General features: G+C 34.9%; 1 protein-coding gene across 1 annotated transcript in view; it reads right to left on the reverse strand.

The window, feature by feature from the left end:
* The window catches only part of LOC136040214 (LIM/homeobox protein Awh-like), a 47,054-nt gene extending 24,064 nt beyond the window's left edge, over positions 1-22,990 (reverse strand). Inside the window, exons 1-4 of the mRNA XM_065724409.1 lie at positions 22,815-22,990; positions 16,004-16,140; positions 12,877-12,969; positions 6,319-6,440 (exon numbers count right to left, since the gene is read on the reverse strand). Of these exons, the coding sequence (XP_065580481.1) occupies positions 6,319-6,440; positions 12,877-12,969; positions 16,004-16,078 (290 nt within the window). The 5' untranslated portion in view covers positions 16,079-16,140; positions 22,815-22,990. The remainder of the gene's footprint in view (positions 1-6,318; positions 6,441-12,876; positions 12,970-16,003; positions 16,141-22,814) is intronic.
* Between the last annotated feature and the right edge of the window lie 903 nt (positions 22,991-23,893).

Here is a 23,893-nt window from a genome sequence, read left to right on the forward strand (position 1 = left end):
ACAAAAGCTTTTGATTGTGTTGATTTTGACATCCTTCTTGAAACATTAGAAGGATATGGGATAAAGTCGACGGTACTTGAATGCATTCGGTCATATTTAACAAATAGACGTTGTAAAATACTTGCTAATGGTATCTTATCAGATTCTTTCGATGTAACTTGTGTGGTACCCCAGGGATCAGTTCTTGGACCATTACATTTTTTGGTTTGTGTGAATGAACAGTGAATTTTGCGGACGACACGGTACTATTTCTAACACATAAAAACCGTGAGCAACTAATTACAAACGCTGAAGTTTGCCTCCAGGCAGCAACTAAATTCTTTGAAGAGCGGTTGCTTTTCCTTAATACAAAAAAGACGAAGTATATCATTTTTAAACATGGAAATGACCCAGTTTACAATAGCAAGATAAATACGGCAGACCACGAAGAAATTGAACGAGTAGGCCACATTAAATATTTAGGTAAAATAATTGATGAAAAGCTGGATTGAACAATCCACATTAAATTTCTTTGTATGAAGCTGTCAAGAGCTGTTGACGTTCTTCATAGACTGAAATTTATTTTTCCCGTCCTATATTACAGTCTATTCCACTCATATCTATATGGAACAAGCATTTGGGCTTCAAATTATAAGTCAGAATGGAACCAAGTTAAAATTCTTCAGAATGAAGCTATACGTGAAATTTGCAAGCTTGAGCCTCGTCAGAGTCTGAAGACGTTTTCAATAAAACTTAAGATATCAAATGTGGCTCGACTTCGAGAAAAAAAGATTGTCGAAACTTTATTTAAAGTAAGAACTAATACCGCAGCTGAGTCGTTTATGTCGGCTTTTCGAAGGAATGATGAAATTCACCAACATGATAATCGACATGCGTAAACTAGTTATAGAAACGAGATGTCTCACGTCATCTGGTTTTTCAATCAAATTTACCGGGCCGAAAATATAGAATTATTTGCCAAATACTTTGAGAAATGTTAATAGCCTACCAGAGTTCAAAAGTAAGGTTAAAAGCTTTTTATTGGAAAATATTGAATTAGATCCTAACTTCTTCTACCAATAGTTCTCTATGTTTTGTTTTATTAATTTATGTTTGTTTTCTTTTCTTTTCCCTTATTCTTCTTTTCTTTTCTAACCTTATATTTCTTTTCTTGATGAATGAATGAATACTGTCACCCGCTACGGGCAGTGCTCTCTTAGTGTGTAGTTAGTTTACAGTGTGTGATTTGTTTTTTGTTAATAAACAAACTGAAACTGAAACTGTTTGAAAATTGCAAAAAATAAACCAAAAAATCATGAAAAAACAGTCGTGTTATCAAACAGTTCGTGGTAACAAACTGTAAGTAAGGAGCGACCCGGCTCAATAGTAACCGAAACTCTAAAAAACCAAATTTTGATACCAATAGATACATCAAAAGAATGGGATTTTAATGCTGATTTTAAATGTATAAGTTTTATCGAGTTTAGTCTTACCCATCAAAAGTTACAAGCCTGAGAAAATGTGGCTAACTTTCGAAAAAAGAAAGAACCGCCCCCTAGGGCCACAGAATCTTAATGAAAATCACAACATCACATTCAGCGTATCAGAGAACCATACAGTGGAGGTTTCGAGCTCCTATCTGCAAAAATGTGGAATTTTGTATTTTTGCCAGAAGGAAGACCATGGATGTGAATTTATTTGTTTTATGTTTCTTTTTTTTCCCAGGGGTGATCGTATCGACCCACTGGTCCTGCAATGTCAAGAGAGGGCTCATTCTAAGGGAAATTAAAAGTTCTAGTGCCCTTTTAAATGACCAAAAAAGTTGGAGGGCACCTAGGCCCCCTCTCACGCTCATTTTTTCCCCAAAGTCATCGGATCAAATTTTTTGGATATCCATTTTGTTCAACATAGTCGAAAATTTTAATAACTATATCTTTGAGGGCGACTTCCTCCCCCACAGTCCCCGGGGGAAGGGCAGTTATGAACTTCGCCCATTGTTTACATATAGTATTGGTTATTGGGAAGTATTCAAACGTTTGGGGGGATTTTTCTAGTGGTGGTGGGGGTGTCGGTGTCGAGGGTTACGTGGGAGGATCTTTCCACGGAGGAATTTATCATGGGGGAAGAGAATTTCCATGAAGGGGTCGCTGCATTTTCCCACATTATTTGAAAAAAAAGAAAAATTAAATAAGAAAAAATTAAGAATAAGAAAAAATAAGAAAATTTGTATTTTCTTAAAAGATAAGAAAATAAGAATTAAATAAGAAGTTTTTTTTCAACTGAAAGTAAGGATCAACGTTAAAACTTAAATTGAACATAAATTATTACGTATATTAGGGGGTTCGTCCCCTCCTCAGTACCTCGCTCTTTACACTAAAGCATTTTTAGTAATTTCAAAAGAGCTATTTATTCTAATTAAACGGCCTTTGTGATACAGGTGTCATTCTTAAAGAAATTGAGCAAAATTCAAACTGTAGTGTAACAAGTGAGGTATTAACAGGGGAGCGAACCCCCCTCCCCTCATATAAGTAATAAAATACATGAATATTGAAGTTGGTTACGAAATTAATTCATAAGTTACGTATATTTATTACTAATAAAAACGTTCGTAAATAAAATTAGAAGTTCTAGTGGCCGTTTTAAGTAAAAAAAAATGGAGGACAACTAGGCCCCCCTCCTCCACCCCTCAAAAGTGTCCACCGCCCCCTTCTCAAAAGTGTCCAAAAAAACTTTGAGAAAGCCATTTGGCCAAAAAACCAAAAACTAATATGCAAATTTCGTTTTAATTGTTCATGTGCGATGAGCCAAAATCAAAGTCTGCATTAATTCAAAACTGTTCAGAAATTAAATAAAAAAAACAGGTTTTTTATTAACTGAAAGTAAGGAGCGACATTAAAACTTAAAACGATCAGAAATTATTCCATATATAAAAGGAGCTGTCCCCTCCTCAACGCCCTGCTCTTTACGCTGAAGTTTGACTCTTTGTCCCAGTTTTACTTTTTAAAACAATAAAAAACTTTAGCGTAAACAGCGGGGCGTTGAGGAGGAGACAGCCCCTTTCATTTACATAATAATTTATGTTCGTTTTAAATTTAATTTTGGAATGTAGGTGCAACAATTTTTTTTAGAATTGCTGACACTGAAGAAATACTAAAAAAGTTGGTTCATTATATATTTAGGATTTCAGCATAAAAAGGCACAAGATAGGTGCCGTATATACTCACTGTGCATTCAAACATACCCGGACGTCGATATCCGAACACAACTCGATACGTTTTCAGACAGTGGTAACGAACTGTAGAGTAAGGAGAGGTGCGGCCCAATAGCAACCAAAACTTAAGACTCAGAGTCTTGATAACAATAGATACATCCAAAGAATTGAATTTTCATGCTTATTCAAAATATGCAAAATTCATTAAATTTAACGGTACCCATCAAAACTTACGAGCCTGATAAAATTGCCCTATTTTTGAAAAAGCGGGATACACGACCATAACGTCAAGTGTTCTCAATGAAAACTACTTCATCAGATTCAGCATACCAGAAAAACATTATATAGAGGTGTAGAGAGCAGTTAGCCCCCTCCCATGCCAATATTTTCCCCAAAGTCACCCGATCAAAATTTAGAGATAGCCATTTTATTCAGCATAATCGAAAAATCTAATAACTATGTCTTCGAGGATGACTTAACCCCCACAGTTCCTGAGGGAAGGGTTGCAAGTTATGAACTTTGCCCATTGTTTTCTGCAGGTATCTACGCATGGATATCCTTGCCTCGTGTAGGGTGGGAAACAGTAGCACCTAAATTACAAAATTTGAATCCAGTAAAAAAACTAAGACAATGATACGGTCCAAACAGCTGAGAAACGGGCAGCTTTCTTTAGAAGGTGTGGTTGTCTTTGAAAATCAACAAATTGCTAATGCTTGACCTTTAAGGACGAAAAGCGTAGTCAAATTTAATTAACATGTTTTGTTTATTTATTTTCAGTGTTAAACCAGCAAAAAGTTTAAACAGTTTTTTTACTGTTTTAAAAAGTATAGTTAAGAGAAAGAATCAAACTTTAGCGTAAAGAGTGGGGCGTTGATGAGGAAGCTTTCATATACGAAGTAATTTCTGTTCGTTTTAAGTTTTAATGTCACTCCTTACTTTCCTTTAAACAAACTTTTTTTTTTATTTAATCTTAAAATATCTGTGTACTTGTCTATTATACCGACCACACACAAGTTCTTGACATGAGTAAAACTCGTTTCGCTGTCTGCATTGGGAGATAATTAGCTTAGTCTCAGTGAGAAAAACTACTATACAGGTATATTTTAATTAAATATTTATATATTTAAGTAAGGTTAGGTATTTAATACATTGCGTTCTGAGCCACGTGCTTCCCGTAATTCTCAATTGTAGTTTTCGTGATTTTGTTTGTACAGTATTATATTTTCATCATATTTTGGCACATTTCATAATGATTAACCTAACTTCACCTTTTGAACGCGTTCGTTAAAACAGACAAGTACCAATGTCTTTTTAAAGGTAAGAGCACAACTAAAAAGGGTCCCAGTGGGGGAGGGGGTTGCAAAGTTGCCTGTCAGTATTGCTAATCTGGAAAGAAACTTCTCTACGATTAGAAGGTGAAAAACCTGGCTAAGAAATTTAAAAGGACAAGAAAGGCTGAATGATTAAGCCCTGGTCGCCCTCCATAAAGACATTGATGTCTACCACGAAAAAGTCATAGACGTTTATGCAGGGAAGAAAAATCGTCGTTTAGATTTCGTTTTGTAGGTAGTTTACTTGATAAACACTTTTTTTCAGCTCTTTAGATATGTTATGTACATACATACTTGGTTTTCTAATGGAATATTAAAAAATAGAAAAAAAGTGCGACATGAAAGAAAAAAAATGTCCCATAGAGATACAAAAGTGTGCCTAGTGGACACATCGTCGGATGCAAGGGACAGACTGACGGTTTCCAATGTTGACCATTTGACTAAGTCTACGGGATACTTTTTTTTTAAACCTCCCCCGAACGAAAATCCTGGGTACAGCCCTGGCTTACCATAATTATATATTTGCACGAGCTGAGGGACAATCGGCTTAACTTTAGCACAACAATGATTTAATTAATTAATTCCATTTCAGATCAATTTCAAAATTGTTGTTTGTAAAATTGATGTAACATAGACATTATTATATCTGGAAAGAGTATTTTATATTATATGTGATATTATATTTTATTGTATTTTACATTTTTATACTATAAAGAGTATTTTATATTACATTCGGAAAGGGAATTCAATATTAAATTTGGAAATAGTTTTTGTAATTCAAACCAAATAGTAAGTGGATCCTACAGGTAATAAATTAAGAAAAAAAAAATCTCAAATGATAAGTGGATTAAAAAAATAATAATAACAAAGACAAAACAAAAACACAAATTGACGAAGGAGCCGAAATAAAAAAAAAAGAAAGAATTAAACTTGGGTAGAAAAATGCCCTTGGAGAGACTGTTCCAGATGGAATTGCCCACACGAAGAATTTTGTATTCTTATGTGTTCTAGGGACCACCCTTTTCTCTTGCCCACACTACTGTTTTTTGAATGCACAACTGAAATGCCAGAACAGTAATACCAAGTGCACCAAAGGGGAGGGTAACTGCTCCGGTCCCAAGAAACATTTTTTTTAACAGGACCGCCATGAAAAATACTTTTTTTGGTATTCATTTGAAAAAGCAACAAAAAAATTGCCTCCCCCTGAATTTTGAGAAATATATTCCCCTACCCTCCTACATTTTCTTGAATTGACGCCACTGAGTAGTCGAATTATTCGGTTACGTCTTTTTTTAAACGAGTTGAAGGATTCAAGTTATGTATACGGCTGTACTGACAATTTTGTTATATGGTAGATCCTAAAAGAGAAATATGTTACACAAGTGGAATTAGGAATCTTGAAAAAAGATTTATTTCTTCCGATTTTTATTTAACGACACAAAGAAGCAACAGCTCAAATATAAGCAAACTAATGAGGTAATTGTCGCACTAGAACATACTTTTTCTATACACGAAATTTAAGCTTGAGAAAAGCTTTTATCAAATAAAAAATAAATGAATAAGTAGACTTTAAATTAAAATAAAAAATAAGCAATAATTCAAATAAATAGAATTCAAAATTAAACATAAAATTGAACTACAAGCATTCGCAATGATAACTTGTGACGAGACTAATAGGCCTACTTCTAAAAATCAAAACTTTGTGCAAAAAGAACAGGAGGTACTTTTAAAACAATAATTAAAACAGCTGCTTTAATTAATTAATGAACTGATAAAACTAACGATTAAAACAATTACCTTCCATAATCCTGTCTACAATACACTCTTCCTGATCGCAAAAAACATGAAGTGTGACGTTCAAGAGGGGATGTACAAATGCAGCACCTTAGACAAGTCAGGTGCCATTGTTTGCCATTGACCTAAGGGGAAACAACTATCAGTGTTACACCATAGATAAAGCAATTTAGACAAGTCATATGCCATCGTTTCCCCTTGGCAAAGGGGAAAAGCACTATCAACATTAAGCCGCATATGCAGCACGTTAGATACGCCATTTGTCATTGTTTCCGCTTGACCTAGGGGGAAAGATGTATCGAGATTAAGCCACAGATGCAGCACTTTAGACAGTCAAGCACCGTCGTTACTTATTGACCTAAGGAGAAATATGTATCCATACTAAACCTCAAAACCTCAAATGTAGAAATTAGACACAAGTCAGGTGCCACTGTCTCCCATTAACCAAACGGGAAACAACTATCAATACTAAACCACAGATGTAGTTTTTAAGACAAGTCATTTGCCAATCTAAGAGGAAAGAACTATCAACATAAAGTCACAGATGTAGTAGCTTAGACACGTCATGTGCCATTGATTCCCCTTGATCTGAGGGAGAGATATATCAACATTAAATTACCTATGCAACATTTTAGACAAGTTATGTTCTGTTGGTTCCAATTCATCTAGAAGAAATGATTATCAATATTAAACCACATATGCAGCATTTTAGACAAGTCATGTGCAATTTTTTTTTCCTTGACTTAAGGAGAAATAGCCATCAATATTACACCAAAAATGTAGCACGATGGACAAATCTTGGGCCATTGTCTCCCATTGACCAAAGGGAAAGCAATTATCAATGTTAATCCACACGTACAGCACTTTAGAAAAGTCATGTACCACTGTTTCCTAATTACCTAAGGAACAATAATGATATTACTAAACAAAAGATGCAGCACTTTAAACAAATTTTGTGCCATCTTTTCCTCTTCACCTAAGGAGGGAACCTATGATTATCAACTATTCATACAACACTAAGAAGTGCTATAAGACATTGTTTGCCACTGAAAATTATGAAATCGCAGATGCAGCACCTATGAGAAGTCATGTACCAGCGTTGATCTAAGAGGAAAGAATTACCAATATTAAACGAGATATACAACACTTATATCATCTATATGTCATTGTCTCTCATTGGCTATGAGGGAATATAGCTATAAATATTAAACCGGAGACGCATCCTTTTAGACAAGTCATATGCATCTCTTTCAAATTGACCTAAGAAAAAAGAACTACGAATATTAAATAAAACATGGAGCACATAGATTAATCATGTGATATCGTTTCCTATTTAACTAAGGAGCGAACCTATGATTCTCAACTATATATGCAGCACAAAAGAGTGCTATTCAACATTGTTTACCATTGACCGAAGTTATGACATCGCAGATGTAGCACCTATGAGAAGTCACGTGCCACAGTTGACCTAAGAGGAAAGAATTACCAATATTAAACCAGATAAACAACACTTACATCATTCACATGCCATTGTTTTCCATTGGCCTAGAGGGAATATAGCTAAAAATATTAAACCAGAGATGCATCCTTTTAGACAAGTCATATGCAACTGTTTTAGATTGACCTAAGAAAAAAGAACTACCAATTTTAAATCAAACATACAGCACTTAGATTAATCATATGCCACCGTTTCCCATTCATCTAGAAGGATAGAACTACCAATATTAAACTACGGATGCTGCATACTAGACAAGTCGTCTGCATTTGCATTGACACATAAGGATGCAAAAAAAATATATTAAACCAAAGATGCAAATAAGGTCTGTGTCAGCGGGAAACAATGGTACATGCCTCGTCTTCATTTTTGCATCTGTAGCTGGCTGTTTATAGTATTTCCCATAGATGCAGCACCTTAGACAGCATGTACCGTCGTTTTGTATTGACCTAAGGAGAAATAACTATGAACACTAAGCAACAGATCCAACACAGTGGACAAGTCATATCCAATTGTTTCTCTTGACCTAAGGAAAATAAACTATCAATGTTAAACAACAGACGCAGCGCTTTAGATATCAAGTCATGTCGCATTGTTTCCCATTGACTAGAGAGGAGATAACAGTCAATATAAAACCAACGACGTAGCATGTAGGAGAAATCATGTTCCATAGCTGACCTAATGAAAAAATTGCTATTAATATCAAACCACAGATTCAGCACTTAAGACTATTCTTTTCCCATTGGCCTAAGGGTATATCAAACAGTTCGTGGTAACGAACTGTAGTAAGGAGCGATCCGGCTCAATAGTAACCAAAACTCTAAAAAATTGAATTTTGATATCAATAGCTACATCAAAAGAATCGCATTTTAATGCTGATTTTAAATATATAAGTTTCATCAAGTTTAGTCTTAGCCATCAAAAGTTACGAGCCTGAGAAAATTTGCCTTATTTAGGAAAATAGGGGGAAACACCCCCTAAAAGTCGTAGGATCTTAACGAAAATGACACCATCAGATTCAGCGTATCAGAGAACCCTACTGTAGAAGTTTCAAGCTCCTATCTATAAAAATGTGGAATTTTGCATTTTTTGCCCGAAGACAAATCACGGGTGCGTGTTTATTTGTTTGTTTTTTTTTTTGTTTTTTTTTTTTTCCCCAGGGGTCATCGTATCGACCAAGTGGTCCTAGAATGTCGCAAGAGGGCTCATTCTAACGGAAATGAAAAGTTCTAGTGCCCTTTTTAAGTGACTAAAAAAATTGGAGGGCATCTAGGCCCCCTCCCACGCTCATTTTTTTCCCAAAGTCAACGGATCAAAATTTTGAGATAGCCATTTTGTTTAGCATAGTCGAAAATCATAATAACTATGTTTTTGGGGATGACTTGCTCCCCCACAGCCCCTGGGGGAGGGGTTGCAAGTTACAAACTTCAACCATTGTTTACATATAATAATGGTTATTGGAAAGTGTACAGACGTTTTCAGGGTTTTTTTTTGGTTTTGGGGGTAGGGTTGAGGGAGGGGGCTATATGGGAGGATCTTTCCTTGGAGAAATATGCCATGGGGGAAAAAAATTCAATGAAAAGGGCGCAGGACGAATCTGGTCACGTTAGAAAAAAATGTCAAATTAAGAGCTTAATATACAATGCTGGGTGTTCGGAGCCTCTCTATTATGGAGTATAATTTGAAAATAACACAACTATACGAGCGATAAAACATATATACCACAACCATAACTCAACTAACGAAAGAACTGCTAAGAGATAACACAACTATAAAGCGAAAACAGGTGAAAACTAACGGGAAAATAAACGAACTAAGAGGTGGAAGGGGCCCAGAGAAAAAATATAATCCTTTTTCAATTTTGAGCCTAACTTCCGCAAAGGAGTAATAATGTCAGAAGCCCCGAAATACCGAATTATTTTCTTTTCAAAAAGTTCGTGGTAAGGAACTGTAGTAAGGGGCGACCCGGCTCAATAGTAAACGAAACTCTAAAAAACGGAATTTTGATGCTAAAAGATACATCAAAAGATTCGAATTTTTACGCTGATTCCAAATATTAAGTTTCAATTAATTTAGTCTTTGTCATCAAAAGTTACGAGCCTGAGAAAATTTGCCCTATTTTGGAAAAAAGGGGGAAACATCCATTAAAAGTCACAGAATCTTAACGAAAATCACACTATCGCATTCGGTATATCAGAGAACTCTATAGCAAAAATTTCAAGCTCCTATCTAAAAAATGTGGAATTTTGTATTTTTTGCCAGAAGACAAATCACGGGTGCGTGTTTATTTATTTGTTTTTTTTTGTTTTTTTTTCCCAGGGGTCATCTTATCGACCAAGTGGTCCTTGGATGTCGCGAGAGGGCTCATTCTAACGGAAATGAAAAGTTCTAGTGCCCTTTTTAAGTGACCAAAAAATTGGAGGGCAAATAGGCCCCCTCCCATGCTCATTTTTTTCCAAAAGTCAACAGATTAAAATTTTAAGATAGCCATTTTGTTCAGCATAGTCGAAAACCATAATAACTATGTCTTTGGGAATGACTTACTCCCCCACAATCCCTGAGGGAGGGGCTGCAAGTTACAAACTTTGACCAGTGTTTACATATAGTAATGGTTTTTGGGAAGTGTACAGGCGTTTTCATGGGGATTTTTTGGTTTGGGGGGTGGGGTTGATGGGAGAGGGCTTTGTGGGAGGATTTTTCCTTTGAGGAATATGTCACGGGGAAGAAAAATTCAATGAAAAGGGCGCAGGATTTTCTAGCATTACTATAAAAAAAACAATGAAAAAATAAACATTAAAACGTTTTTTCAAATGAAAGTAAGGAATAGCATTGAAATTTAAAACGAACAGAGATTATTACGCATATGAGGGGTTCTAAAAATACTTTAGCATAAAGAGCGAGGTATTTAGGAGGAGATAGATACCTCGCTCTTGATGCTAAAATATTTTTAGTGATTTCAACTATTTATTCTACGGCCTTTTTGATTCAGGGGTCATTCTTAAAGAATTGGGACAAAACTTACGATTTAGTGTAAAGAGCGAGGTATTAACGAGGGTACAAACCCCCTCGTGCACATAATAAAAATATAAGAATATAAAAGTTTGTTACGTAAGTTAATTCTTAAGTTACGTATATTTTTTACTAATAAAAACGTTCGTTGAATATTAAAAGTTCTAGTAGCCTTTTTAAGTAACCGAAAAATTGGAGGGCAGCTAGGCCTCCTTCCCCACCCCTTATTTCTCAAAATCGTCTGATCAAAACTAAGAGAAAGCCATTTAGCCAAAAAAAAATTAATATACTAATTTCATTTCAATAATTTATGTGCGGAGAGCCAAAATCAAACATGAATTAATTCAAAAACGTTCGAAAATTAAATAAAAAAAACTAGTTTTTTTAACTGAAAGTAAGGAGCGACATTAAAACTTAAAACGAACAGAAATTACTCCGTATATGAAATGGGTTGTCCCCTCCGCAGTCCCACGCTCTTTACGCTAAAGTTTTTAATTGTTTTAAAAAGTAGAATTGTGGCAAAGAGTCAAACTTTAGCGTAAAGAGCGAGGGACTGCGGAGGGGACAACCCATTTCATATACGGAGTAATTTCTGTTCGTTTTAAGTTTTAATGTCGCTCCTTACTTTCAGTTAAAAAAACTAGTTTTTTTTATTTAATAACAACCAAAAATCAAACCACAGATACAGTTTACTTAGACAAGTCATATACCATTGTTTCGAATTAACCGAAGGGAAAAGAACTCTCAATATTAAACCATTTATGTAGCACTTATACAAGTCATGTGGATGTGCTTTGTCTTAAAGGGGTAGAACTATCAGTAATAAACCACAGATACAGCACTCTAGCCAAGTCATGTGCCGTTGATTTCAAGTCATGAGCAGTTACATTGACTTAAGGGGGTGCGACTATCAGTAACAAACCACAGATGCAGCATGTTAGACAAGTTATATGTCAATGTATCCCCTTGGCCTAAGGGGAAAGAACTATCTATATAAAGAACTATCTATATTTTACCACAAATGCAGTACTTCACACAGTTAAAATACCGTTATTACCCTTATACCAAAGTTGAAATAACTATCAGTATAAAGCAGGTTTTTAAGTGAAATGAAATGAAATCAGATAATTTTCTTCAGTTTAATTTAGGGGTTGGGGGAGAAAGGAGGAAACTTCTCGAATTTAAAAATCTAAATTTCTAGAAGTTAAAAATCTTTAAGTTTAAAATGTTCACATTTTTGGGGAAGGGGGGAAAGATCTTTCAAGGAAATCTGACTAATTGTTAATCCCCAACCATAAACAATTCAGTATTTGTTTATTTGATAACATAGTAAAAAATCGCTAAAATCATAATTTGATATCCACGACTCCAAACAACTTAAGAAGGGGCAGCTTTCCTATAAGGCAGTGTTTCTCAAACTGTGGTACGCGTTTTTTGTCTGGTTTGCGTACCAAGGGGTACGCAAAAAATTGTGCACTCCTTGCTGGTACGCAAAGTTTATTTAGGGGGTACGCAGCCGGCCAACAAAAAAAACAAACAAACAAACAACCATTTAGCTCTAGACTGGCATTTTTTTCTACATTTTAGCTATAGTTTACTTAGTATCGATAACTGAGATGAGGTACCAAAAATGTTTTATGAATAAAAAGAAGTACTGCGTCTAAATAAGTTTGAGAATCACTGCTTTAAGATATAATTGTCTTTGTGAACGACAGATTGTTAATGTTTGAATTTTTTTGGATGACAAGTGCTATAATTGCTTGTTTATATTGTTAACACCTACAAATTTTACATGTTTATTTTCACAGATAGCCTCGGCAACACTGACTTGAATTCGGTAACGGCCTAAAAACTTTATAATTTTGGAACAATGAAAAGAAAAATCTTTTAAATCGCAGTTTCCAGGTATTAACAGGCCTAAGAAGAGCCCAGAGGGCAAACAGTATTTTTATTTTCCTTTCCTTAAAATCACAAACTAAACTATTCAAACAGAAGAAAAACATATTGTAAAAAAATTACAAAATTATGATTAAGAGGATTAAAAAGAGAAAACAAACCTGTGCAAGATATCGGTCGATAATTGGTTGACCGCATGAGGCACATCCGGCTTCAGCCGGGGATTCGCAGGTTTTTGGTGAAGATGGGTCAATCTGGAAAAAATAGAATTGGCGAAATGAAAATAAAGAAAAATATGAAAAAGAAGAAAAAAGAAATATTACAAAAAATAAGCAAGGCCATTAAAATATTAAGCCTCAACTTAACAAGATTAAGAAGCATATTGAAAAATAAGAGCTAAACCAGGGACGTACGCATCGAATTCCCATGTCCCCACCCCCCATTTTGTCAGATTCCATATCCAGAATATCAATAAATACATCTTTTGAGCACTAGCCCCCTCCAAAAAAGATCCTGCATACGCGTCTTAACTAAACTACAATGGTAAAACGCTCCTAATGAGTCTAGATATTCAAAGTAATTATGGATTTCAAAAATATTCTGAATTAGACTCTAAAATAGACTGGAAGTATTTCAGCTCGAAAATAGAATTTAACTATCAAAACCATTTTTCTTGCAAACCAAGGGTCTGCGTGACGCAGGTACCGATCTCCTGATGGTTAACGGCAAATCATCCGACACTAAAATCTTAACTACATTAAATAAAAAAAAACAAGCTTTTCAACTGCAAGTAAGAAGCAACATTAAAACAAACAGAAATAATTACGTATATGAGAGGATTCGCCCCTCGTCAATACCCTGCTCTTTACGCTAAAGCTCAAATTTTGTTTCAATTCTTTAAGAATGACCCCTGAATCATAAAGTCTGTTTAATTAGAATAAATAGCTCTTTTGAAAGTACTAAATAAAAGTACAGCGTAAAGAGCGAGGTAATGACGAGGGGGTAAACCCCCCTCATATACGTAATAATTTCTGTTCTTTTTAAGTTTTAATGTTTCTCCTTACTTGCAGTTGAAAAAACTTGTTTTTTTATTTAGTTTCTTATCGTTTTTTTAAATAATGTCAGGAAACCCGGCACCCGCTTCAAGAAAAATTCCCGTTCCCTATGATAAATTCCTCCATGAAAAGATCCTCCCACGTATCCCCATCCTCCGACTCCCATACAAGAAAAATACCCCGAAAACGTCTGTATACTTCCCAATAAACAATACTATACGTAAACAATGGACAAGATTTATAAATTACAGCCCTTCCCACGGGGACTGTGCGGAATCAAGTCATCCTAAAAGACATAGTTATTAGATTTTTCGAATATGCTGAACAAAATGACTATATCGAAATTTTGATAAGGTGACTCTGGGAAAAAAATGAGCATTGGAGGGGTCTCAGTTGCCCTCAAAGTTTTTGTTTACTTAAAAACGACACTAGAACTTTTAAAATTTACGTTCGAATGAGCCCTCTTGCGATTTTCTGAGATTGATGGGTCGATAAAATCACCCCTGAGAAAAAATACAACAAATAAACATGCATCAGTGATATTCCTACTAGTAAAAAAAAAAAAAAAAAAAAAAAAAAAAAAAAAAAAAGTCGCATTTTTGCAGATAGGAGCTTGAAACCTCTACAGTAGGGTTCTCTGATACACTAAATTTGGTGGTGCGATTTTCATTAGGATTATATGAGTTTTAGGGGGTGTTTCCCCTTTTTACAAAAATAGCGCAAATTCCCTCAGGCTCGTAACTTTTGATGGGTAATATTAAACTAAATCAAGCTTATATATTTGAACTCAGCATAAAAATCTAATTCTTTTGGTTTATTTACTGGTTTCTAATTCTGTTTTGTAGAGTTTCGGTTACAATTGAGCTGGATCGCTCCCTATTTACAGTTTGTTACCACGAACTGTTTGAAAGGGACTAAATTTATGTTTTGAGGACAAAATGCCAGTTTCCTATGATGTAAAATATGATAATTTCTTACGAAATGGTTTAACCATGTAACAGTAACAGATGATACTAGTTGTACTAGTTGTAACACTAGTTGCCCTCGTTTTGGCAAAGACGAAATCCATTTACACAGCAAGCCTTACAAACCGCACATGTCTCACCAACTCATCATCCCCCACCTAAGCATGCCTGCAGAAAACTTTTTTTTTTTGGGGGGGGGAGGTGGCCAATCATAAAAACTAAATACATTTTTTTATAACTTGAGCGAAAATACTAATAAATTAGAAAATTATTTTCATTTTCTCAAACCTATAGGCCCCATGGCCTCTCTGCAGACTTCCCTGCCTCCATTTCAATCTGCATATAGCTTCAGTGATTACTCCCTCCCATAAAAGTCAAGTCTTCTGTTTTGTGATCAATTCTCAACCCATTCGGAGACAACTTTTCATTCAGTCTCAGGGACAAGAGTATCAACTTCATATTTTTTCTGAGCTGGTATTTTATGTCTCAATATAATACATAATACTACTATTATCACAACTCATAGCAGTTTACTGCAACACCAATCCGCATGAGACCAACTTCGCTGCGCATGCCCTGTCCCCAGTCTACTCAAAACTGCACTCTTTATTAATTTTTTCCCTAGCGTAGTGATTTATATCTGTAATAGTTTATATTTTTGTTTATTATGTTAATAAAAAAGTCCTAATTTCTTTGAATCTTTCCCTCTACCCAACTTAATCGAAGACGAGCTGATTTTCGACTGTCCCAAGAAGTTTAGCCAAAAAGCAAATTTTTGGCAAATTACCAACTTTCATTCATAAGACAGGGCCGAGCCACTTTCTTTCAGTATAGCCCTAGAATGTCAGATTCCAGTAGAATGACCCTAAGACAATGGGAAAATGAAGAAATACTAAGGGATATTTGGGAAATAGTTGACAACAAAAGCCAACTTTTCGTTTTCAAAGACGACTTAAAGTATTTGGACATTGAACGATTATTACTATATAATATGCAGAATAATTGTGCCTAACACATTAAGCATGCAGACCCGCTATACTTTAATCCCCAACCCCTTAATGTACAAATATATAGCCCAAATTTATAAAGTATTTTATTTTTGTGTTACTTTGGTATGTATCATTAGGATTGAGCGTCAAGGAAAGATATTAAAATAAGGAAAATAAATGGAAATAAAATAAATAATAAATAAATATCAGAAGAAAATTAGGTAGGGTGTATACCATACAAGTACCTTATTTTTCATTCAAAATAATGACTGGGCTTACTTTGTCAGATTTGTTATCCCCCATAGATGTAAGCATTGAAACAGTTGTTGTAATGGTCTCTTCCATCCACTTCATAACTTAATCTCAATAAGTAGAATTGTATATTCAAACTTCCACATTCACATGCCAAAGATATACTAAAATAAAAAACAACAGGTTATCTTGTGAGCAACTACAAGCCCCGCCTTTTTATCTAAGCTCCACCTTAACTTAAATAACCTCTTGTTATTGGTTAATATAGCTTTTATTCAGAGACTACTGTCTTAAAGAAATGCAAAGCCTTTTATTTCTCCAGCGAATTAAGAAAGATTAGAATTATTCTCGACCAGGTCGGAACTAAATTATGCTTTGACACAATTGAGCTAGCGGGTCGTAAACACGGGTGTTAGATTACAAAAATGTAGAGGGGCGAGGACTTTTCTAATGATTTTTTTTTTATTTTAGAAAGAGAATATTTTTCAATGAGAATAGCCTATCAAAATAAAAATTTTCAAGATCTTAGGGGAGAATAAAATTTAAAATGGAGCGGGGGGGATTTTACACCCATGCGTCAATTGGTATCCCTGGCCATCAAAATAAACACTAGGAAGAAAATATCCAGAAATAATTCCTTCTTTTCTATGTAAAATGTGGTAAAACTCTAGTTAATTGACTTCTTGCTATCTCGGAGAGGGTTTAGGTTAGGAAAATGAAACTTTCAGCGATGGGTTTACATGCTAAAGTATGTCCCGGGAAGTTATTTTAAAGTACTCACCTCCGCTTCTTCTCCCTCTTGAGGGTCCTGAAATTTGCCTACATGACAGGTCTATACCTATTGAAATTTTGACAAAACAATATTTTACCTTAATTTTCAGTTACTAGTTCCCTTTTCTCTACCTTTAGTTCTAAAAATGCAATTCCTGTTATTTGGGTAGAATTTTGAGCCATATCAATGTTTTTTTTCAAAATTTAGGAAATGTATTTGCGTATCTTTAAAATCTTTTAAAATGGAATTGATCAAAGTTATGAAGCTGAAAACAATTTTGTTGTACTTCAATTAAGCAGAAGATCTATTTTGCAAGGTTTCACTTCTATAACACACATATTTTTAAAGGTCTTCAAAGGTCAGGGCCCCCTAGAGGGAGATGGAGTGGAGATAGTTGCTTCAAAATACCTTCCCGGGGCATACTTTAGTCTGTAGATTCATCCCTGAAAGTTTCATTCTCCTAACCTAAACCCTTTCTGAGATAGCAAGAAGTCAATTAACTAGAATTTTAACGTAAAATTACTTAAAAAACCAAATTGTCCTCATAGATTTCGAAAAACACATAAGTGAAACAACAAAATTCTTGCCTTCTACATTATCATGGATTAGCACCCCCTCTTCCTGGGACTTAAAAAATTTTATAGAAGAAAATCAGCCTCCCTCTCTTGACTTCGGAAAAAAATTGGTACTTGTGTATTATTCAGAACAGACTCAATAAGTGAAGTTAGGTTCTTCCGTGAAACAAACTACGATGCTGGTACATTTTAATTAGGTAAACCAACCCTAAATGTTCCTTCTCGTAAGAGTATAAAGTAATTTTGTGTCCATTGACGCACTGTTTTGTAGTGGCCAACAACCCCTTATCCTGGAAAAATACAATTGCCTCTTTTTCAGTCTTTGGCAAATCCCAAATTTTCATTTCAGAATCCATGTTCAGACGCTATCTTCTATCTCACTATGCGTAGCAAATTCAATTGAGTTTTGTCTTTGTGGCTATGAAACCGGATTTTCTCATAAAATGTACTTGCATCGTAGTTTATAAGAGCCTAACTTCACTTATTGAGTGTGTTCTGAATAATACACAAGTAACGAAAATACCTTGGTTTGGGTTTGAGCTTGCTTTTCTTTGACTCTAGGCTCACAGTGGTACCAACTCACGAAAATGTTTGGGGGGAGTAAAACGTGTTTTTAAAAATCTAAGGTGCAATGTAATTTTATCAATGAAAATTCCAAAAAAAGGATGTTAACAATGAAAAGAACAAAAAAGGGTATTAATCGAAATCTAAAAGGTAGAGGGTGAGCCTAGAAGTGGAAAATGATAATTCGCCAATAGGAGCCACTGTAGGTTTAAAGACACAATTTTAATAATTTAAGTAATATTTGAAGCCATATTAGGATTTATTTTTTAATTTAAGACACGATTTTCAAATTCTTTACAACCCTGCAAATCCGAATTGAGCAAGGTATGTTTCAAAACACACCTTGCTCTGTATAAGTTGTAGATTCTGAAAACTCCATTTTTTGTTACATAATGTTTATGCATAATCATCGGAGGTGAGTCTCCTTCGGAGAGGATATTGGCGGAGATGGATATTTCAAAAGAATTTTCTATGGCACAATTAACAACTAGAAATATTCCTGAAAGTTTTCTTCCCCCAACTCAAACGCTTTGTAAGAAGGCAAAATTTTCATATAATTTTAAACAAAACGGGCCTCATACAATGAAGTATCATTTTTAATGGAAATGAACTCCATACGCAGTTACGTGATTTTTAGTAGTGGCGGGCGCCAAATTTAAAAAGAAGAAAGATGGTGAAAAATCAGCAAAAAATTAAATCTAACAACACATGGCAACAAACAGCTTAAGAGGGTGTTGCTTTTCTTTAAAGTCGTTATTGTATTTGGAAATAAAAGTAGTGTTAATGTTTGAATTTGTAAGAACACAAAGTGTTGTCAAATTTAAAGAGCTTCTTTTGCCTATTTTAACGGTTCAACATGGCAATACTGATGAAAATGTAGAACTACCTAAAGAATTCATAATTTTCTTAGAACTAAAAGAAAATCTCAGGTAACTGCGTTTTTCATCCAGCAAAAATTCGAGGGGAGATTGAATTTGTTTCCCTTTTAATTTTGAAAACAACTTTTTTGGTATTTTAATAAAAACAAGTTCCTTTTTTGTATTCTCATTTCAAACGAATGAAAAAACAACAACAAAATTTCAACCCCCCATAGACCCTGAAAAGATTATCTCCCTGTATTTTCGTGAAGTTCGGGTGAAATGTTTTTTTTTTGTCCTGACTGTAAATCTAAAGAAAATGATCATTCATTTACTATAATCACTTAAAGCTCATGAAATAATCAAAGTCATCTAAAGTGTTACACCATTTAATTCCTATGTAAGTCTTTACCTTCTTGTCTCAGCATCTTATAGTTGCTCCATAGTCTACCCCCCTGAAATAAGAGGTAAGCAATACAAGTTGTAATCATACCAGTTTCCGTGTAACTCAGCCCTTCCTACTTTAACTCAATCCCTGTGCAATTCAATTCTCATTTAACTCGAGCCTATTTAACTGAACCCCATTTAACGCAACTTCTGTTTAACTTATCCCTTTTCCACTCATTTAACTCGACCCATTTAACACAACTCCCGTTTAACTTAAACCTGCTCCACACAATCCGTGTGCTATTATTTTCCCATTTAACTCGACCCCATTTAACTCAACTCCCAATTGAGTCAAACAACTTAACTCTGTTCAATTCAATCTGTTTGCAATTAAATTCTCATTTAACTCGACCTCATTTAGCTCAGCCCTCGTTTAACTTAACCCTGTCATCTTAATCCGTGCGCAATTATTTCCTCATTTAACTCAACTCCATTTAATTCAAATTCCGTTTAAGTTAACCCTGTTCAACTGCATATGTGTGTAATTCAATTCTCATTTAAATCAACTTCCATTTAACTTAACCCTTTTCTACTCAATCTGTGTGCAATGATTTTCTTATTGAACTCGACTCCATTTAACTCAACCCCTGTTTAACTTAATCCTGTTCCACTCACTCCGTGTGCAATTATTTCCTCATTTAACTAAAACCCATTTAACTCAACTTCCATTTAACTTAACCCTGTTCCACTCAATCTGTGTGCAATGATTTTCTCATTTAACTCGACTCCATTTCACTCAACACCCGTTTAACTTAAATCTGTTCAACTCAATCCGTGTGCAAATAAATTCTCATATAACTGGACCCCATGTAGCTCAGCCCTTGTTTAACTTAATCCTGTTCAACTGAATACGTGTGCAATTCAGTTCTCATTTAACTCGATTCCATTTAACTTAACTCGCATTTTACTTAACCCTTTTCCACTCAATCTGTGTGCAATGATTTTCTCATTTTTATCATCTCCATTTAACTCAACTCCCGTTTAACTTAACCCTGCTCCACACAATCAGCGTAAATTTATTTCCCCATTTAACTCGAACCTATTTAACCCAACTCCCAGTTGAGTCAAACAGCTTAACCCTGTTCAATTCAATCCGTGTGCAATTAAATTCTCATTTAACTCGACCCCATTCAGCTCAACTCTCGTTTAACTTAACCCTGTTCAACTCAATCCGTAAGCGATTATTTCCTCATTTAACCCAACTCCATCCAAGTCAAATTCCGTTGAACTTTAACACTCAATCTGTGTGCGATGATTTTCTCATTTAACTCGACTCCATTTACCTCAACTCCCGTTTAACTTAATCCTGTTCCACTCAATTCGTGCGCAATTATTTCCTCATTTAACCCAACCCCATTTAGGTCAAATCCCCTTTAACTTTAACATTAAATCTGTGTGCAATTCAATTCTCATTTAACTCAACTTCCATTTGACTTAACCCTTTTCCACTCAATCTGTGTGCAATGATTTTCTCATTGAACTCGACTCCATTTAACTAACTCCTGTTTAACTTAACCCTGTTCCACTCGATTCGTGTGCAATTCAATTCTCATTCAACTCAACCCCCGTTAAACTCAACCCTGTTCAACTCAATCCGTATGCAATTCAATTATCACTGAACTCGATCCCATTTAACTCAACTCCCATTTAATATAACCACTATTCGACTCAACGCAAATTCAAGTCCACCTAAATTCAACTAAATCTCTGCAACTGGTTAGATTAGGCCGAATTGGAGGAGGGGCAGATTTCCCTTGGTTGACGACTTCTAAAGGACACATGCTAATAAAATAGAAGTAGTGGCGTTAGGTCATTATTTTATGCTCTTCCATATATTATGGTCACTTCCCTGACAATGCATCTACCATTAATGATTCCAGATACATAGCGCTAAGATATACATGAAAAAATTAAAATAAAAAACTAAAAATAAAATTCTTAGTACATATTATTACACAATGTTTCTATTAATCAGATTATCATTGTCCTTCATTGTTATTGACACTATTAAATTACTTCTAATAATATTTTCATCCAACAATTGTATTAGGATTTCTCGGCGGAAAGGTTTTTACAGGGTCAAGAATTCGAGAAAACCCTCTAACTAAGAAGACATGAGTTATCACGACATAAAGAACAACGGAGAAATCATTATTCAGGAGGAGGGAATGCATTTACGGAAAAGCGACCAAGATGATTGGAAAGATCGAAAAGTTTGTGTTTTCTACAATCTAATGGTAGTAGCCTACTTTTATTTGCATGTTTCCTTTACATGTGATCAACGCCAGCGATCTTACCTAATTCGGTTGAATTGAATTGTGTTGACCTGAAGGTATATTGAATTACATGGAGGTTAAGTCAAACCGGGGTTGACTTGAACGAGGATTGAGCTAAATAAATTGAATTTATCGGGGATTGAATTTCACGCACACCAGTAGCATCATATCATGATGGCTATTTTTAGATCCACCCCTATGTGGATCTTATACAAACCACGGGCAACAGAATTTAAATTTTTATCAGACTTGGAAAATTTTTTCACTTACCAAGTCTCTTTATTATCATTTCACATGCGTCTCAATCGGCAAATCAAGCAAATTGGCCAATATGAAATTTCTATGGAAGCCAACCATCGGGCCCTGGCAACATTGCCTTGGTGACGCAGAAATTACTTCAAGCCTCAGGCCCACCTGTTCTTAGTTCGGTACTGTAGATCATTTGCCCCCCCCCCTCCCGTGCGCCTCAAGATCCAGCATCAATCCAAACAAGGTGGTAAGCAAAAGGGTACTTGTGTATTATAATTAACAAACTCAATAAGTGAAGTTAGGTTCTTTCGTGAAACAAACTACGATGCAGGCACATTTTAATGAAGTATTTTATATATAGAGGTGGTTAAGTTAGGTTAAGCTCTTTTTTCCAAACATGGCCTATTGTTACACTTCCAAAAATGTTCCTTCTCATAAGAATATAAAGTCACATTGTGTCCATTGACGCACTGTTTTGATGTGGGCAACAACCTCTTATCCAGGAAAAATATAATTGCCTCTTTTTCAATCTTTGGCAAATCCCAAATCTTCTTTTCAAAATTCATGTTCAGACACTATCTTTTATCACTATACGTTGCAAACTAAATTGAGTTTTGTCTTTGTGGCTATGAAGCCGGATTTTCTCGGCACAATTCTTGAGTGTGTTCTGAATTTCACTAGAGGGAGCGTGACGTTTAGAAACGATACTCGAGATGGTGTAAGGGACCTACACATTTTTTAACATCAAACTACAGAGCAAACTGTTTTCTTCTTTCCGGAAGTTTTCTAATGTCCTACTCCCTAATATTATATCTTTGATTGAATTTCCTACTATTCCCACTCTGCTTCTCTCTTACGCTTTGATTTTCACCCAGTTTGATTTTTCAATCTTCACATCCTTCAATCATAAACCCTAGAAAGTCATAGACTAACCGAAGGTAAAGCTAAATCTGGAGATCGACTATATCTTCACTACAAAATAAAAATTGAGAATAAAAAACAAAAAACAAAAAATAAAAACAAAAAAAAATCACTTTGTGTTAATTGAAAGTTTCTTTTATTAAAAAATTACTATCATCATTTAACAGCAAAACTCACCTATAAATCATCTGCCTAAAAGTTACAGCAATTGAGAACAAATTTCAGATCAACCTGAAAAATCGTCGATTTTAGACACTGACTGGACAGTTTATCCTTCTCATTTCTATAATTTGATTACTGTACTACAAGTAGGGCGCTGTTCTCCACGTCGTTTTCAAAAAAATTTATTTCCTGTAAAAGAAACATTTATAAAGGAGTCCCTTTTTAGACAAATTGCAAACCAAAACTTTCCGATCTAGAACTATTGGCACCAATCTTAACATAGCTTACTAATTTCACTCATTTAAGAATAAAGAATATTAGCTTCCAGTAACCATGCCCCCTTTGAATAGGTTGTGGATACCCCCCCCCTCTATAAAATAGGTATGTTGGTCAGAATGCCGATAATCACAGGTGGATTCAGAATAGAAACATTTGCGTTCATTAACATTCTTAAATTCCTTACGTCTACCACTGTTTGCTGTCTATTTTCTACTTTCTTGTTGATTATATCGGACGTTTTACATCGGTTCTGCGCATGAATTAAGATCTTAGCTTGCTATTGATATTTTGGATAAAATTTTGCCATAAATTTTAACACTACTTTTACTTCAGAATGATGAATGGCGAATAATATTGAGACTGATCTAAAATGTGAATAATTTGTGGCCCTCCATAGGACTAAAGCCATCATGATCTTTATCATGTTAGAATCTTGAATACAGATGATTACTGATAGATCATTGTGTTACATTTTGTTTTACCTGATTTTGATTTGCACACGGTTTTGATTTGTTCTTTATAAACTAAAATAAAAAAAGAATCAAGAATTACATTTGTTTCCCGAAAGAACTTCTATTGATCCAAAATTTGAATTGAGGTGTCTCCATGGTCGGGTATTTTATACCATATCAGCACACACAAAAAAGATTATTTCGCCTTAAAAATCAATACAACCATGTTTTTCTTCAGAAACTTATGGTCTTTGATAAGATACCTTTAAATCCCAGGCCAAAACTAAAAATCTAATTAATCCATCCCCTATCCAATATCCTCTCAAAGATTGAACAGGGTCCTTTAAGCCGTTAATTCCTCTT

This window comes from Artemia franciscana, chromosome 20 (genome assembly GCF_032884065.1).
Source record: "Artemia franciscana chromosome 20, ASM3288406v1, whole genome shotgun sequence".
NCBI classification, from domain to species: Eukaryota; Metazoa; Arthropoda; class Branchiopoda; order Anostraca; family Artemiidae; genus Artemia; species Artemia franciscana.